General features: G+C 40.9%; 1 protein-coding gene across 7 annotated transcripts in view; it reads right to left on the bottom strand.

Annotated features, from left to right (window-relative positions):
- Positions 1-19,911, bottom strand: part of BICD1 (BICD cargo adaptor 1) — a 147,927-nt gene that overhangs the window by 46,835 nt on the left and 81,181 nt on the right. For all 7 annotated transcript variants that reach the window (XM_066634528.1, XM_066634532.1, XM_066634530.1 and 4 more), the window contains exons 4-6: positions 13,913-14,065; positions 10,961-11,398; positions 7,385-8,476 (exon numbers count right to left, since the gene is read on the bottom strand). In XM_066634528.1, coding sequence (XP_066490625.1) covers positions 7,385-8,476; positions 10,961-11,398; positions 13,913-14,065 — 1,683 coding nt within the window. The remainder of the gene's footprint in view (positions 1-7,384; positions 8,477-10,960; positions 11,399-13,912; positions 14,066-19,911) is intronic.

The following is a 19,911-nucleotide window of genomic DNA, read 5'->3' as shown; positions in this document are numbered from 1 at the left end:
ATGGGGATGAAGGTGTTATAATTATACACTAGAAACAAAAAAACAGCTGCCAACACTCTGAGGCTACAATCCTAACCACACTTACCTGAGAGTAAGCCCCACTGAACAAAGTAGGACTTACTTCTGAGTAGACCTGTTTGGATTGTGCCCTGAGATTGTTAGCCACACCTGGAGGGTTTTGGAAAGGGAGAGGGGAAGCAATGAATCTGCTGGGGGAGGGGAAGACTTGGTTTTGTGTGTATCTGCTAATTGCAAACTGATGCAAACTGAGACCCAGAGACTGTTTGGCTGGAATCCTAACCCCACTTTCCTGGGAGTAAGTCCCATTGAACACAATAGGACTTACTTCAGAGTAGACCTAGCTAGGATTGTGCCTTTTGTCTTACAATAGCAGCCAACAGAGTACCCCCCCCCCAGGAGGCAGGAGGAAAAAGGGGAATGGCTAAAAAGGGGATTTTTATTTTTAATCAATTTTTGGAGACAAAGCCATCAAGAGTGGCTCTTTCTCTTTTTTGAAGGGGGGGCGAAGAGAAAGATGAAGATCCTGGGTTTAGCTGACACAGACCCCAAGCGCATGTAGGTCTACTCAGAAGTAAGCCCCATTTGAGTCAATAGGGCTTACTCCCAGGAAAGTGTGGAAAGGACTGCAGCCACATACAGCAAGATTACAACTCACCCCAAAGTAGACTGGGGCTGCTCACACACATACACCCAGCATGCAGATGCCACCCCTCTTCCCCCAGGCAAGACGGAGGGATGCAGGCTGGGGCATTTGGCCCTCCCCACTAGGAGCAGAGGAAAGCGCTGCACTGCCTGTACTTACTCTTCCCTCCCAGTTTGAAGCCTGCCAGGGGCACCCCTGTGCTGATGAGATGTAGCGCCTCTGCACTCTTCTCTCCTCCAGCCTTGACCAATCCCAGGATGCCCAGGGTGAGGGGCACACTGGGAAATGTAGTCCTTGGGGCTAGGTTGCAGGTGGAGAGAGCTTCATGATGAGATGCAGCACCTCTGCCTGCCCAGCCAGCCTTCTCTCCCACCTCCCCCCACCATGTTTCACATGCCCTCTCAGTCTCACACTGCCCCACTCACCTCGTTCACAGCTGCAGAAAAGCAGCAAGTGCAGCAGAGCAGAGCAGAGATCAGCAGCAGAGCAGCTGCTGGCCACCCCTCTCCCTGAGATGCCTGGCGACGCTCCTGGAGGCTAGCCACGCCTCACTAGGGAGGCAGGACACACAGATTGAATACCTCAGGACTAGTGTCTTCTTGCAAACTAGCCATTAAATTATTTGTCTTTCTTATTCCCCTCAGGAAAATGGTGAGACCAACATCCAGCATATGGAGGCATTTTCACATCACAAATTTTTCTGAGAAGAAAAATGTGATTTGCAAATATTGTCAGATGTATTATGCATTTCCAAATGCTACCAGGATGACCAAACACATTCTTGTATGTAACAAGTGTCCTGTAGATCTGGAGGAGGAGGCAGGATCTGGGCAGGAGGTCTGGTCTAGAGGGTTGAGCCTCCATTTGCTTGAAGATATCATCCAAAGGTCACCAGTTCCAGGCCACCAGCACCGTGCGACCTTGAAGCAGCTTACAAGCTGAGCCGAGCTATTCCATCTGCTCTGAGCGTGGGAGGATGGAGGCCAGAATGTGCAACCAGATCAAGAAACATCTGAATGTTGTGGTTTCTTGACAGATAGAAACCTTCTTTCAAATTGTAAAAATCCCTACGGGGATTTAAATTGCCTGCCTATGTAAACCACCTTGAATAAAGTCTAAGGAGAAATCTGAGGACAAAGAAAGGCGGTACAGAAATACCTGTATTATTATTATTATTATTATTATTATTAGATATTAAAAAATCCTTCATGGATCTAAGTGAAGAGGACCACATTGATGAAAATGCACATAGTTATTCTCAACGTTGTCATTCAAGAAGCCCTCTTTCTACTACATCTGTAACATCAGCAGCAACAAAAAGTGTTGTCCCATCAGCAGCATCTTCAAGTAAACAGATACTGAAGACAGCTGCATCCAAAAATTATTCAATAACTTCATTTGTAGACAAGATGACACCTGAAGATCAGGAAAAAATTGATCAAGCTCTTGCAAGAGCAATATATTCTTCTGGAACACCATTTTCAATAACCGAAAATACATACTGGCAGGAAGCTTTGAAATTACTAAGACCATCATACCATTTGCCCAGCAGACATTCTTTAAGTAAGCCTCTTTTGGAGTCGGAATATGAATGTGTAATGGAATCTGTGCAAGGAAAAATTAATGAAGCACTGTGTCTTGAACTACTTACAGATGGATAGGCAAACGTGAGCAGAGAAGGAATTATAAATTTTGTTATAACAACACCTCAACCAGTTTTTTTACAAAAGCATCGAAACAGGAGAGAACAGACATACTGCAGAGTATATCAGCTATAAAACATGTGAAGTCCTACAGAAAACTGGGAGTGGTAAAGTATTTGCTTCTTGACTGACAATGCAAGCAATATGAAAGCAGCATGGGAGATCATAATGGATAAGCATCTACATATTACTGCAATAGGATTTGCATCTCATGGGTTCAACTTGCTTCTTAATGATATTATGAAACTGGACACCCTTCAAATGATCTATAGACAAGCAAAAGAAGTTATAAAAAATGTAAAAGGTACTCATATTGTAGCTGCAGTTTTCAAGAAGAAGCAAGTAGAAAAAAATGCAAAGAATAAAATAGTGACCCCAAAGCTCTGTAGTAAAACTTGGTGGGCTGGAGTGGTGATCTCCTTTGAAAGTTTACTAAAAAACTAAGAAGCTCTTCAAGAAACAGTAATAGTTGAAGACCTTAAAGTACCCAGGAGTGTGAGAAACACTGTTCTTGATCAGGATGTCTTCTGGGTTCAGCTGCAAAATTCCCTGAAGATGCTAAAGCCAATTGCTGCAGCAATCACTGCATCTGAATCAGATAATGCACTTTTGTCAGAAATTCCTTATTTAATGACCAAGATAAAAACAACTGTTTTTAACAATCTCAGTATATCTCCACTTAGAACTACAGAAGAAAGTAAAGTGAAAGATTTTATTTTTAAAAGGGAAGAATTTTGTTGCCATCCAATTCATGCTGCTGCAAATCTGCTGGATCCAAGATTCAAATGTTACTGCAAATGTTACTGCATTTGACTGGATTACAAAACAAGCATCACATTTAGGACTTGAGGTTGGGAAGGCACTTTCAAATGCTGCAGAATATAGAACATCTTCAGGGATTTGGTCCAGGAATGCAAGCTGGGATTCTGGCAAACATATTCCTCCTGAAACATGGTGGCAAGGTCTTTGCACAACACAGCCTCTGATCCTCTTGCTTCTCACCTTCTTCAGATTCCTCCATCTTCTGCAGCACGTGAAAGAATCTAGTCTATGTTTGGGGGGGCGGAGCTAACTCTCAGCGAAGTTGCAGTGAACTTTGGGGGTTCCCGAAGAGACTGTGAAATAGATATGTTTTCATGTGCCTAAACGGTACGAAGAGCTGAGAGCTTGAACGGGGGGGGGGGTCCTTAGAAACAGGCAATTTCAAGGATTTCTCTCTGTTTTGCTCTGTGCTGAAGCATATCTATCCCAGGCGCCATCTTTGAGAAGCTCGGAGAGCTAAAAACCCGTCCTCTCACGGCCTAGATACAACAACATCGCAGCGAAAAAAGCTATTAAGAGTGAGTGAACTTGGCTCTTTAAAAAGTTTTACTGAGAACTGTAAGTAAGAAGTCTGGAGGAGGAGGAGATAATTCAAGATTATTCACGCTGGCCGTTAGCCACCCAGGGGGGGAATAGGTGAATTGGTATTTCCCTTGCTAGAGTAAGTACAAGATTATATTTTTTTAATGGAATGTACCAAAGAGAAATAAATAAGTAATCTTCAACAAAGGAAATAAAGTCTACCTTCATTTTCCCAGCAAAAAGCCTTTATTTAAGCCTGGACTCTGCTACTTTCGGTTTCGGTTTCTCAGCAAGAGGCTTGAATTTTTTTTCTTTTTTTGGTAATTTAAAGGCATACTAACCTAATTTGACTGTGGATTTGATTGACTTTTTTTGATATAAAAATTTGGAAAGTAGCCCTGGATACAAAATTAGAAAGTAGCCCTGTAGGAAGTGGCTCAAGTTGGTGTTGATAAAAATGGCTTTTGAAAATCTAAAAGATGATCGTGAAAGCCAGGCCTTGTTGGTGGACTTTCTGATGGATTTTAGAAGAGAAATGGAGCAACAAGTCAGAGAACTCTCTGAACAAATTGGGCAAATAAGCTCCTCCCTTGTAAACTCGCGGGAACAGATTATAAACAATAGAGAAGAAAAAAGAATGGATCAGATGTCGGGTGAAGTTAAAGAAGTGGAGTATTTTGAAATGGGACACGAGATGGAAGAAGCAGATGTCATAATAACTGAGAATCTTAAGGAAGAAAAAAGACGAAATGTTCAGAGAGCAAGCTGTCTCAAGAAGAGGAAGAATTTATGGATTGAATTCAAGAATAACAGAATGAAAAAGAAGAAAGAAAAACAGAGGGGGGACTTAAGAAGAAAAAGAAGAAAAAGAAGTGGAAGAACCAGTAGGAGGATTAAGAGGGAACACCAATAAGATAGAGTACAAAGTAAACAATAAGAAGAAGGGCAAAATGGTTGAATAATAAATAGATTTTTTTTTTAAACATATTAAATTAAAATAGATGCAAATGAAAATTTGAAATATAAATATTGTGGAAATTAAGTGGTATTAAGATATAATATTTTATTAATTAGATTAAATTAAAGTGGATGAAAAGGGAATTTGGAATATAAGTATCGTGAAAATTAAAGTGGTAAAATATGAAATAAATTAGATGGAACTGCAATTTTGGAATATAAGTATTGTGGATAAGCAAAGTATAATATTATTGTAATTGGAGATATTTATTTTTAGATGTGATATTAGAAATTAAGAATCAGATAAGAGATTGTATTTTAGAGGTTAGTTTAGTGGTAAGAAGAATCTATAAGTAAAAATTTGAAGCCTTTTTTGATTGGATAGTTATGGAAAATGATGTATAACATGTTATAAGAGATATTGAAGGAGGTAATACCATTGTAAGCAGAGACTTCTTTTTTAGATGTCATATTAGAAATTAAGAATTAGTTAAGAAAGATTTTATCTTAGAGACTAGTTTAGTGGTAAGAAGAGTGTATAAGTAAAAGTCTGAACTGTTTTTTTTATGATGTGATAGATAAGGTTAGAGGAAAAATATGGAATGTTAAAGTATTAACCGGTAGGGTTAAAGAATATGATAATTTTTGTATTGATTATTAATTTCGTTTGGATTAATGTTTGTTGTAATCGATGGCCACCACCCTCGTGTGTAACCTATGTAGTCCTAGCCCTAAGTCTATCCAATTTTCCTTACCTGTACCTGTAATAAATAAATAAAGCATAAAAAAAAAAGAATCTAGTCTATGTTTGGAAACACTCATACTAAATCAAGAAATAAACTGACGTGAAAGGGTAGAGAAGCTTGTTTCAATCTGGGCAAACCTTCGGTTTTTGGAAGTCCATAATCACTGTGATAATGACAGACACAACAGAGTAGCTCCAGAAGCAGAGACTGAAACGGATACTGATAATTACAGCTCAGAAAATGATTCTGATTAAATTTCATGCCCATTCATTGAAACTTAGTCCCACTCCCTTCTATACACTTCTCCCTCTTCAATTCTTTTATGAGAATGGGTTTTTATTTTTATTTAATACTGTGGAGAGGAAATATGAATAATTGTTACTTCTGGATTTTAAAAAGTTGTTTTGTGGAGGTTTTCTTGTCTGTTCCACATAAACTAATAAACAGTTCAGGAGATTGTTGTTCCATTAAAAAAAAGTAAATTCTGTTTGTAATAATTGTTTGGATACACTATATTTTTAAAATGCTAGTTGTGATCATTTTATGCCAAGTCAAATTGTCCATAGTCATATTTTATGTTCCTAAAGTAACAGAATGACTTTCAATCTGGAAAAGAAAAAAAAAGTGCTAATGTACCATTTTTTCAATTTTTCTGCAAATTTCCGTTTTTTTCTGAAAAAAACTCAATTTTTTCCAAGCTTCAAAATTTTACATCTCTAGTGCCAGCTATAGAGTGTGCCTTGAGGAGAAGACTAGGGTGAAAAAGCAAAACATCCTCCCCTCTCCTCTTCCCATACTGGGAAGGGAACAGAGCATAGAGAGTAATGCCAAGACAAACAAAGCCTCCAGTCAGACACATTCCAGTGAATTTTCCCAAGAAAACACAAAAAGAAAATAGCAAGTGACTTTCAAGTTGCTATTGCGGCAAAAGCCAAATCAATTGCAGTCTTGATGAATTTCAGTAATCAGCTTAAAAAATAAACCCCAACCCCAACCCCCCCCAAATCCACACCAACATGCATACATCACTCAGCAGCCCTTAGCCCTCTTGCTCAGATTGTTTTTCTTTGCCTCTGCTGGTCCATATAACTGACAACTGGAAATGATTATTCTTTCCACCAAGGACGAGAAAAGCAAGCAGCTGCTTCTACTTTGACCAATGGCTGGAGCCAGGCTGGTTGTCTCCTTGATGCGATGTTCTTTGTGGGAGACAGAACCTTTAAAGTAGCAGCACTCTTTCCCTTGAAGATCATTCAGTTAAAACACAGGTGTACCCATGGAATTCACAGTAATAAAGAGTTGCACCAATTTAAGGCATGGTGTGTTCATTGGCTTATTTCTCCAGGAAGAGATTAAAAATCCGTTTTTAAATCTCTCTTTTAACCTCCAGCATTCCATGCAACCTTGAGTACATACCACTTTTGTTGCTGCACAGCAGAGGTTCCAAAACATTTTAGCACTGGGACCCACTTTTTAAAATGACACTCTACCAGGACCCACCTAAGTTTACAAGACTTTTAAAAAATCTAGAAAGAAATAATATTTTTATTTATTTACACATAATAATAACCAAAAAAGATGTTCCGACATTTATCACCCTATGCTTGCAAACCGCAGGAGCACTTTGCAGGGCAATTAGAAACTATCAAATTTTTGAAAAGCCTGTGGGCTTGAGGCAGTTATCTTACTCTTCTATCACCTGTGTTTTCATTGAAGGTTCTGCTCAGCTGCTGTGGGACCCACCAAAAATCAGGTTGCAACTGACCAGTTGGTCTCGACCCACCATTCGGGAACCACTGTTGTACAGATTGCAGATACTTGTTTGAGGGGGAAACACCAAAGCATAAAGAAAACCAACACTTTACTAGAAACAGAGACAGCTGGTGCCATAAAGACAAATTGTCAAAATTTCTCATTAAAACACATAAATCAGCAATTGAATTGCAGATGGAAAGTTCATTAGAGCATACCTGTTTGTTGGCTTTCAATACAGCCCTCAGGGTTGCTATCTGCTCTCGTTTTGTACTCAGCAGGGATTTCAGTTTGAGTATTTCTTCCATTAAGGCCTCCTTATCTTTATCAATCATGGGTACCAGTTCACGGGCTGCTGCACGCTGCCGGGACAGCTGCAGTGATCGGTCTACAGCCTTCTGCAGGTGCTTGATTTGGTCCCTTATTATGGCATTCAGGTTGTAAATATTCATTGGCTCTTTACGAATGTCACTGGTGTCGGAAACTGGGGAGGAAGGAGGGGCTGTGATAACAGGAGAAATTGTGGGTGTCTTTGTTGGGCTCTGCTCCTTGCTGGCTTCTGTGCTCTCTTTTGAAATCTGTTCTGTTGGTGTCCTCACTTCTACTGGTGATGCCATTCCTCTCCTAGTCAGCCTTGGGGACAGAAGGCCTCTTGGATCATCAGGTCCCTTTAGGCTCCCACTCCTAGTAACTCTACTTTGCCTATAATAATCCAACATAACTCTATTTGGAGTTTCATTGTTACACAAACACACATGGTGATACAGCTGAGCAAGCTCCTCACTGAAAGTCACCAGCTCATCCTGGGCGGTGTTGAGAGTATTATGGTTTTCATTTGCAACACCTGTAATCCTTTGCAACTCCTTTTCCATCTGTACCATTTTTTCATGGCTTTCCTTAGTTGATTTTTCCAGATTTGTCACCTGTTCATCATATATCTGAATCCTACTCTCATACTTGGTCTTTTCTTCAGTGTAATTTTCAACACATTTATTGTACTTTTCTTTTAATGCCTTTATCTCTGCTTTAAGGTCAATCACCTCTGTAACAGCAACTTTATATTTGCATTCTAAAATCTCTAAGCCATTGATGTCCACCTCATAGTCATGGGCTTCTTCCCCCGAGTCTCGGCCTTTCTCAAAGTCCACCTCTTTCAGCTCTTTGTTGTTTTGCAGACCTCTCATAGCATTGACATGCTCGGTGAGCCTGTGGACCCGTTCATGTTGCTCTGTGAGTGCCCCCTTTGTGTGCTCCAGCTGGGTCTGTGACTCCTGAAGATTAGCCAGGAGAATAGCTTTCTCACGCTCCACCTGCAAAGACCCAGGAAACAGTTATTAATGTCTCAAAAAGGGAATTCACACCTTTTAGGCAATCCAACGCACACTGTCCTGAAAGTAAACCCATTGAACATGCTAGAATGTACTTCAGAGTAAACATGCACAGACTGCACTGTTAGTGTTTCAGAAAGGGTCCCAGACATGGTTGAAAAATAAATGATACTGCCACCTTGCTTAAGCTAAGCAGGTTAAGGCCTAGCGGTCAATGCTTATGTGTGTGACTACCTAAAAACCACATGTAAGATGTCTTCAGTTTCCTGATACAAAAAAAAGAAGGATATACAGGTCAGCAATCTTTATCCGCCAGTTTGGTACCTGCAAATTTGAATACCCAAGAGTTCTGAACCCATGGAGTGGGAGACCTGTAGCCCTCTGAACCCAATCAGAACTGTGCTCCAGGAGGTCCTTCTGAGGGCTGAAAACCATGACTTCCGAAGCTGTGGTTTTCAGACCTCAGAAAGGCCTCAGGACCCAACTGGAGCATAGCATAGCTCCGGTTGGCTTCAGAAAGTCCAGATGGCCCTGAAATCAGTAGATTCAAACATTCACGGATTTTGGTATTTATGGGGGTTCCAGGAATGGATTCCGCATGGATAATGAGGGCCAACCCATATATGTAATTTAAAAATACATAAAATACATACAAGGAGTGAAAATTTAGGTGCCCAATGGCCACAAGCACGTGAAAAACTAAGCCTGAAATCAATAAAGTAGTTTTTCTTCCTATCTGGTTCCTAAGAAATCTCATTGCCTCATACGTTTCAAACACATTTTTGCACTTCTACATATTGTTATTTTCTATAAATCATCAAATGTTGAGCTAAGAACTGCACACTTTTTTAAAGCACAAAAAGAACTGTGAAAAGGGCACATTTATGTCACCAAACATTGCCAACAATATTTCTGTTTTCCAGATCTTGAAAATGTTAGATCTTGAAAATGTTAGTTAGATATGCTTTGACAAAGGATTTGAAAAAATGCTGTTAGCCTAGCAATGTAACAACAATTTAAAAAACAAATGAGCCATGTCAATTACAAGCTGATAAGAGGCGATAAAACAAAGCTTAATTAGCTTTCTAGGTGAAGGGTGTTATTGTTTCAAAACCCCAGACACACAAAGGACGTTGAGTTATGGAAATGTTAGGTAGAGTTCTAATTAAGTGCACTGTTTCTTTTCTTGGGCTATAATCTTATTATGTTCAGTATCTGTACTGCTTTTGCCATCTTCAAACAACACAGAGTCCTTGTACTGACAAACCATCTACTATAAAAAGAGTAACTGTATACTGCAAATGTGAAAGTGAATGTTTTTAAATGCAAAAATCATTTAAATTATATGCAAACGGCAAACTTTAGCACTTTCAAAAATATATGTAGTTATAACATTGCACAGACTGATTTATATTGACCACTGCAGCTACAGCTAGGCTACATGTCAAAAGGCTATTGGAGGAGAGGCAAGAGAACCAAGAATGGGTCAAGACGGTTGCCTGAGAGTCAGGCTAGTTAAAGGAACTGAGAAATAAAGGTACGCAGAGGCAACACACATTGGCCCAGTCAGAATGGAAAACTATGGTTTCCCAAACCTGCAGACCTGCATGCGTCTCCTCTCATCCTCCTATGCATGTGGATCTAGAAGACAGCAGCAAACGCCAAGCAGTTGCTGAATTTCACACATTTCTTTCAACTTACCACATAGCAGTGAGGGTGGGAAGATAACACACTCTGGGATAGGACACTCCAGACAGGACCCCTGAGTGGAGCAGATGAAGTGGGAAGGATGGGCAGCAATCATAGCAAGACCCCCACTTTGAGTCCCTCCCACCATGACAACAGCCATTGGGCATTTGAACATGCACAGTTGCTTTTCTGCAATCACAGTTGTTATACAAGAGCAACCAAGGCCAAGCTCAGACCTTATTTCACTTTTTTTAGAATTATAAACAATAGATGGGCTACAAATGGTAGACTTAGGCCTTTACGTATTCTACTGTAGTGCATTTTGCCACAGAAATGATATTTCTCTTTGTGCACAAATTCCAGTGGGAACTGGCTCTGTGTGCCTATCTCAAACGTAGAGGTCTAAGGAGGGGAACCCAATGGGGAAAAGCATCTTCAGGTAAAGATTTGGGGCTCAATCCCATCCAACTTTCCAGTGTCGATAGAACTGCAATGCAGCCCTGAAAAGATCTCCATGACTTCCCCACTCCCTCACCGCTAGATGCAGCACACACCCTGTTGGCACGGCTGCATCAGTGCTAGAGAGCTGGATAGGATTTAGCCCTTAGAGTGGAGAAGCACCCTCATACTTTCCATTACTGAATCTCCATTCCAGATTATCCTTCTCCAGCCACCTTTCCTTAGAAAGTGTGGCTGTTAGACTTTTGTTACATGCCAGGCCCCAAGTCTGGTAAATTATATGAAATGTCCTCTTTAATGTTCAAAGTTAAGTCTCACCTGCATGAGTTGTTGCTTCAACTTTTGCATTTCAGAGATATTGAGCTCACTGAAGAGATCATTGACTGGATGCAGAGATTCTCCTTTCCTAACGGTGGGAGTCCGAAAATCACCATTCAGTTTCATGTGTGGTCCATGAATGTGTCCATTCATTTTGTCATCATTATTAGGTTCATTCCCATCCTCTCCAAACTTTAGTCCATCTACCGAGATATTAATATGGTTATTATACATACTATCGTTTAGATTGATATATTGGGAGAGTTCCTTCCTCAGGTTGTTCTTTTGCTCCCTCTCATTCTTTAAAGTTTCCAGGGCTTCCTCTAGCTGGTGTTCAGCAATCTCCTTTAACCGGATGGCATCTTCTAGCTGACTATTAAGCAATACAGTTTCTTCCTCAAATCTTTTTATTTCGTGTTTCAGGCCTTCATATTCAACCTGAATTAGATAAGATAAAGAAGATTCATAAAACTACAACTTGGATTTACAAACAACTGCCATTTGGTGCATCTGTTACACGAAGGCACCAGAAGAAAGAGGAGGGTGCACACATAGACTCACTGGATGGAAAAAAGCAACCAAATTCTACAGAATTTGTATAAACTAATCACTGTATAAACTAATCATATAAAATTGGCCTCTCAAGAGATTTGGGTAGACTGGAAGTTCTGCAACCATGGTCACTTGATTGTTTATATTGCATTTCCTCTAATAAGCAATATGTAGTGGAAACCAAATAGATCTATACTTTTTCCCCTTTGTTAGACACACTTCACACTAAATGCTTACCACTAAAAAAATGCATTGTTTTTAAAATATATCATTGCAAAGGACATAGCTTTTTAAAAGATGGAATGGAAAATACAAGTGATTTCACCTGTCTAGACATGTCCTTTGGTCCAAGGCTTGGGGCCAAATCCTATTCCTCCCCCCCCCCCCCCCCGTCAATGCAGTGGTCTAAAATTGGATACTGTTTCATCCTGCAGGGGGAGTTGTGTAGGTTTCCTCTGGGCAAGGGAATAATATTTCTCTTATCCGGGGTAAGCCTCTGTAGTGCAGCTCCTAAATAGCTACGTAAATAGCCAGTGCAGGTCCATATGGACCCAAGCCACAGGATCAGGTCTAGGAGGAAGGCTAGGATTCAGTGGCTGCTGCTGGACCCACCCCCTTCCTGGCCATCCCTATCACCATTCTCCCCCTGACTTCACTGACATAAAAAAAAAATGGGCATTTGCAAGATCATACATACCGGTGGAACTTCACATAACATCAGCACACCACCCAAAATGATCTACCTGTGTCTGGCTCTTCCTCCCATTATGGGTAGGATTACATACCTTGTGCTGCAACATCATGCCATTGTGTATTTGTGTCTTCATTCCCTCCCACCTCGCTGGCTACTACTTGTGGGAGCAAGGAACTGCCAAGTGTGATGACATTACCCCATAGAGATCCTTCACTTTACAAAGGGTTAATGAACCATCAACCACAGCTTGACCATCAATATCATCTGAGGAGGCGAGCAACCCAATCCCATCCTCCCCCGCAGCACTGGGTACAGCGGCACCAAAAGGGCAATTGCAGTATCCAGCGGGACCAGGGAGGCCACCAGAAGTTGAAGGGGACTTTCATCCCTTTACCACGAGTAAAGCCCTGGCCCCCACAATGGGGATACTCAAGTCTGCAAAGGATCTGGCGGACGATGCCTCTGCTGGTCCCACCCCTCTCTCAGGTCAGTCCCCTCCCCCCGTCCTGCCCTAGAACACCTCCCCCCACCCCAAAAAGCTGCACTGCTGCCCCGTGGTGCTAATTACAATCACCAGCTCTTCACTGGTGTCCTCCCAGCGCTCTCTCCTCCCTGGGTGCAGCAAATGTTCTTCACAACATGTGTAAAGAACATTTGACACCCAGCACCGGCAGTATGCTTATACCACCAGTGCTCAAGCCCATAGAATTGAGCTCTGAGTCACCAGGGTCCTTGTAACCAGGGGTCAGCATTAGGGTCCAGTGGACCCGGGGCACAAAGATTTCCTGGGCTCCTGTGCACATGCACTGCCCCCACTGACTCATTCTGCCTTCAACAATTGCAATTGTCCGAGTTGCCACCACCCTAGAGTTACTGCCCCAGTAAACCTGCATGAAATGCATCTATACTTGATGCCTTCTTGGAGGATCTTTTCCCAGCCTTCAGAAGCCAGAATTTTTTTGAAGTTTTAAACTTAAGAAAAAAAAAATTCACACGAAATTTGCAACCCTCAGTGGTACCCAAAACTTCCCAATCATATGTTGCCTCATGTAACCATAGTTTGCCTTGTGGTAAGGGTGGACTGGACTACAAATCAATCCGATTATTGTAGTCTCCATCAGTGGCTAGCCAGAGAAGCTCACAAATAAGAAATGACTGTGACATTCACTGTTGGCCCAGGCAACCTGATGCAATTTGTGTCAGCAGCAGATGGTAGGTAGATGAGGGGGTGATAGACTCAGGGTACTGCCACCACTGCCTTCTCCCAGTCCACCACAGATGCAAGCCACACTGATCGGCTTCCCACTCACACAAGGGGCAAGTGAATCATCTGCCTCCTTACCATGCTCTTTGTGCATTTTTCATTAACCTGGAACTGTGGGACTTACATATATGGGCCATGAGAATGACCTATGGCTTGCGTAGACCCTCCTTGCTTTGCACAGTCCCTTTAAATAAAACTAGAAGTCCAACATTTCCAGGGTTGCAAAAACCACATGAAGAGCACAGTAAAAGGGACCTTTCCCCCCAGTGGGCCATAGCAGAGGCAGGCAGTGTCCCAAGTTGTGCTACCCTGGCAACCATTACATAAACATAGCACAGTACCATCTACCCCAAAGTCTCCAATGTCACAGTCACCCCAGCTGTGCAGCCTGACATCCTTTTGTAATGGAGGTGCCAGAGGTTGAGCTTAGGTCTGTGCTCACCTGGTTCTGTTTCAGGGTGGAAACCAACTTTTGCAAAGTAATGTTCTCTTCTTCAAGTTCCGTATAGTCTTGAAGGAGCCTGGCCTCTCTAAACTTGTATTCTCGTATTTCATCTTTCATCCGAATCCTCTGCAGTTCCACCATGTCATTATTCTGAAACGGAGAGACAATAAAACCAATCATATTACTGTTTCATTTCCAAGAAAATAAATATGGTAAACCTGACATGTCCTGAGGTAAGTAACAAAAATATGCAGTCAAAATCATTTTGCAGTTTTTGTCAAATAATGTACCCTTCATTTGGGTTATGCATCAGTCCTGCTTTTTATTATACAACAAGATCTCCACAAATACATAGACGTGTTTGGGGACGAACAATAAAGCTTCAAGATTAATTTTCTCCTTAAAATGAAAAAAACCTCCTCCCCTTCCCTCTGAAACTGGAGTATCTCATTTATTTTATTTACTGCATATAAATACAACTACTAAGTGTTTTGCTTTCAACGCTGCTGCTGCTGCTGCTTCTCTAAAGGCATAAAGCAGATCAATGAGTAATGGAGTCTGTCCTGGGAAGATAACTACATATGACCTTGAGGAAGGAATGCAAGTTCCAGCTTCACATCCTCAGTATGAGCACAAGGGTTCAAAAACGCTTATCTAAAATACCTAGCTGGAATACTGGAAAAAATACTGGAAAAAAAAAAATCTGTACTCCAATCAAATTATGCGGAGTTGGAAAGGGAGTCTGGGAATAGTACGGGCTATTTCTGAAGACAAAATAGCATTGTAGCCTGGATGTCTGTCCAAAGAGCACAACTAGACACATCCAGAATGCAGTATATACCAAGGGCCAGAGAATCTTTGGGACTTTCTTTTGTAAATCCCCAGTACTCAACTCAACATTTCAACAAGGAACAGGGCAAATTTGTTACTATTTCCCCTGCTCAGGTAGTAAATTAATTCTCAATTAATTGACAATTCTCAGAGAAAAGTAAACAGACAAGGAAGCACAGATGTTATCAATCCCTTCATACTCATATAGCCTGTTAGCTATGGACGATACCTCAAATACCTGTAAACTCATGTCAAGAGCAGTTGGTATTAGAGAGGCAAGATGGCCAGGGCCGAGGCCAATAGCTAGGCCTAAGCCTCCGTGGCCATAAGGAAAGAGCCATTTGGGAGCACAGCTAACAGTCTGCTTAACTTAAGCAAAAGGCAAAAGGACCTTGCAAAGGGGGCCTCAGAATATGTTTATGCTAGCAACTTCACTATCTGCTTGAGCCTTGGAATGTGTTTATACTTTAGTGTAATAGATAACAGTATTTTGATTTATGTCTGCTCTGTATTGGCAACAATTTGTGTAATCCATCTAAAGTCAGAAACTTTGTAACTTTCCATGCCTTGAGGGCAGAACCACGCCTATGCAGCAAATTGTAACCAATTAGATCAGGGGTTCCCAAACCCCGGCCCGGGGGCCACTTGCGGCCCTCAAGGCCTCTCAATGCGGCCCTCAGGGAGCCCCCAGTCTCCAATTAGCCTCTGGCCCCCCGGAGATTTGTTGAAGCCCGCACTGGCCCAACGCAGCTTCTCTCAGCGTGAGGGCGACTGTTTGACCTCTCGTGTGAACTGTGGGATGAGAGCTCCCTCCACTGCTTACTCTTTCACATCTGTGATGCAGCAGAGGCAGCAAAGGAAAGGCCAGCCTTGCTTTGTGCAAGGCCTTTTATAGGCCTTGAGCTATTGCAAGACCTTCATTCATTCATATAAGTTCATCTTTAATATATTCATTTATGCAAACTTATGTAAATTTATTCAAATTTTAAATGTAAATTAATTCTTTTCTTTTTTTCTGGCCCCCGACACAGTGTCAGAGAGCTGATGTGGCCCTCCTGCCAAAAACTTTGGACACCCCTGAATTAGATGGACATAACTTAGAGCAATATGCCCCAAAGGTATAAAGGAGCTCACCCACCTTGCTCGGGGCGCCCATTTGCTTTGAGACGCGAGTCCCGTGGGTGCCCATCTCATGCGATTGAATAAACATGCCTGCAAACTTCACTCCTGGTTCGAGTGTTATTAAGTTGCACCCCTTGACCGTCCAACATGGCTTACTTTCTTGAAGTCTCTTTATATATCAATGGACCATAACATGAACTATAGACACTACTCTTTCAGAACTCATGTCAAGTTTTCAAAACTGCATCTTGACCTTTGTTTGCAACTAAGTGGACTGCTCATGCAGGTCGCATACACTAGAGCAGGGGTCTCCAAACTTTTTGGCCAGAGGGCCACATCAAATATCTGGCATGGTGTGGAGGGCTGGAAAAGAAATTTAAATATAAAATTTAAATAAATAAATTAGAGAGATGAATCTTAGATGAGTTAATCAATGAATGAATAGGCTCATTCATTCAACCTCTCTGGCCCTCAGAACATCCTCCAGACACAATCAGAGCACAGTTCTGGTCATGTTCAGTTGAGTGGGCCAGAGGCTTTCAGGGGACAAGAGGTTGGCCGTGGGCCGGAAAGAGGCTTGCTGCGGGCCGCATCTGGCCCCCAGGCCGGGGTTTGGAGACCCCTGCACTAGAGAATGAGATAAGATTGCAAACTACTGATGTAAAGCTGTTTCTGTTAAACACTGATGGCAGTGTTTTAACTATTGTGGTTCCATCTTGTTATCCTGCCTAGCTTTATCTGGGGCAAATAATGCACATATTGATCAGTATGGGGGTCAGGAAAAGTGCACAGATAAGCAATATCTTCTACACAAACGACACCACACAACATCTTCCACACACATCCTTCCTAAATATTGACCAAAGCAATCATTAACCCAGAAACTCAATATGTAATTTGGTTAGCATCCTTCTGCTGGCCCTTCCTTCATCTGCACACAGGCATTCCCCTAGACTCTCAAAAAGACTGGCTGTCAGCTCAAGTGCTTCTGATCCAAATGTGGTCCAAATGTGGTATAAAGACCACCTTGTATCCCTCTTGGGTCTCCACAACGCTGTATGGAACCAAGCACCCTAGCTTGGTAGGCTGTCTCCGTTATCACCGTGCTTCTTGGCAGTTGTGAACTCATTACTGTGCCTTTATATACTGTATGTTGATTACATTTTAAAAAACAATCTCTACAATTATTGAGGCATTAAAGAACTATTGCCATGCAGGCATGTTATATTTGGCACTTCTGTGTTGCTATGGTGTTTATAACTCTTCCCAGTCTTTATTTAAGACTGTATTTGGTTTACAAGAAAAACCTGAATGTTTTAAAATGCAAAAATGCTTTTTCCCCTTTCAATTCTCTGCTTAAAAGCAACTTGAAGGTGGAATTTGCCTCTCTACAGAGACAATACTTTATCTGATGCTTGAATATACAAGCTGTAAATTTGATTCCAAGAGAAGTTTAAATCAGCTGTCATACTAGCAATTAGCCTGACAGATGGAAATTCCAGCCTTATATTCCCTTTTTACATGGTTTACTTTATCTGATGTCCTTGACTGATTTACAGCCTGTCTCTGTTTGCTAAGAAACATTCCTTTAGACTCATTAATCTGCCAGCTTGCAATTTCAGAAAAAGCTGTCTGCTTGAAGCTTCAGAGCAAAATGAATTTTTGCAAATTTGTTTGTGCTAAGCACATATAGGCTTTTTAAACATTTGAACATTTTCCCTATTAAACTGCTAAGCATATGAACATTTTTCCCTATTTCTTATACATAGAAACTAATAACTAATTTAACTATAACACCCATAAACATAACATTGACATTTGGTTCATTCAGCTTGTAAACATTTGCTTTCATGGCCTTGTCTCAATTCCACTGCATATTATCAATGTTATGGACCAGCAAGTTGTTTTAACTGTGATTTCTTGAACACTGAAATGGTTGTATTACAGCTAACATACACACACCTCCTTCAAGCTTTGATCACTTTTGGAAAATTATTCCATCTTTATATAGGCAGAGTGGAAATGGTGAAAAATAACACCAAATTTACAAGCAGGAGAAACATATACGATGTAATTTAATCTCTCTAAAAATCCATGCTACTCAATGAAACGTTTGAAACCTTACAAGTGAAATAGCAATGGCGAACTGAAATTACTTCTCAGATATTTTCCTGAAAGAAGACAAACATTATAGTCCAAAAGACTACCTATAAAGATGGCTTATCTGCAACACAGAAAAACCTCTAATTCACTGAAAAACCTACATTGTGTGTATGTGAGCGCACATATGAGAGAGAGACGATATTTTAACACATGGGCTTTACAGATTGTTAATATTTCTGCTCAATTGCATTTTTGCTGGAAATTGTGCTTATATCAGCTCATTATTAAGCAGGTAGCTATAAACCCAGGGAAAAAAATTATCTTGAGCTTATTTTCCACCAGCTCATTTAGAGTCCAGTAGCCTCAGCAGAAAACGAGGGAGAAATTAATTAATTATGCAGATGAACTGTTAACTCATAAACTGCAATCGTCAGGAGCAGCAAAAAGACAAATAGAACTGTGGGACCTTAGAGACAAGCGAGTTTATTGTGGCATTACTACTGCGGACAATCTCAATAAAACAGCTAGTTTCTAACAGCTACACAGGCTTTGTCTTTTTGTTATCTTTAGGTTTCCACAACACAAGGATTACATTATCAGTAAAGAGATAGGTACACACTTCCAATCCTCCCACTAATTATCTCTATTGAATATTAAGTAAAAAGTACACTTCCCAGCTTGAACCCATCTAACCAAATACAATGACCATATCACACTTGCTATATTGCAATCCCTACATTACAAACAATGTTATTGCAATTCAGTTGCAACTGCAACTGAAGACAAACACCACCATTCCCCATTTGACACACAGCAAAGCTGAGCTCAACACAGCTGCCTCTGGGAGCTTGGCAACCTGGAAGTTTGGTGGTGATGGGATGACATGGAACATTTGGCTCCTTTTAACAAAAAGGTTGCCAACCCCTGTGTTAGATCAATGTAGGAAGGTGCATGCATGTGAGAGAGAATGGTTGAAATGGCAAGAGTTCTGAGATGTCCCAAGAAAGCAGATTTTCTCCATCTATGCAAAAGGCAAAGTTCTAAGCTGCAATTTGGCTCCAAGAAAGAACTCCAAGTATACCAGACACACCAACTGGCATGACATCTACCATGCCATAAAAAACCACTTGTCCAGGGATGAGCAAAGGAAGAGTCATAAGAGGTAGGGCAAGGCCACTGAGCTGCACTAAGGAAGGAGGAAGGCATAAGACAAGGATAGGTATGATTCATAAAGGTCACAAAAATTCTTGTGTGAATTTTTAGTTAGTTTAGACTGTTTAAGATGCGATAATTTTTTTGTATGATTTTGTAGTAGAATAAAGAAATGTAGTTCGATATAATGGGCTAAATAATGTATGGATTTGATAAGAAGATAGGGGATTTAACTTTCATGTTTTTTTCATTTTTGTGTTGAAAATGTATTTTTTAATAAGTGTAGATTGTTTAAGAATTGATAATTAATTTTTTGTATGATTTTATAGTAGAACAAAGAAATGTAGTTTGAGATTTCCGCATTTGCCACACAACCTGTAATATTTTTATTTTTTAATTTTTTTCTGTTTGTATATGTTTTTAATATAATAAAATAGAAACGCAGAGCAAAGCCAGCAAAAAGGGATTAAAAAGGGAACCACACATGTTCCATTTTTTAGAGATCTCTGAGAGAGAGAGAGAGAGAGAGAGAGAGCGCGCTCCATGTCAGAATTATAGCCCAAAAAAGACTGTACTACACTAGAGTGGGCCACTCTGGTTGTATGCCTGCTTGAGTACACTTGGATAGAAAGGATCATAAAGTAAATTAGCAAATTGATGTAGGGACTATTTGGCAATCTGACATGATTACTCCTGTGCCTTTTGTAACCAAAATAAAGCTGTTAACAAGGTCTGAACTTGTGTCTCAAGACTCCTTCTCGAATAGTGGTTAAGCCCCTCTCAATAAG

The sequence above is a fragment of the Tiliqua scincoides genome, chromosome 7, assembly GCF_035046505.1.
Source record: "Tiliqua scincoides isolate rTilSci1 chromosome 7, rTilSci1.hap2, whole genome shotgun sequence".
Classification (NCBI taxonomy): domain Eukaryota; kingdom Metazoa; phylum Chordata; class Lepidosauria; order Squamata; family Scincidae; genus Tiliqua; species Tiliqua scincoides.
Note: the sequence above shows the minus strand (reverse complement) of the source record. Positions and strands in the feature narration are given on the sequence as shown.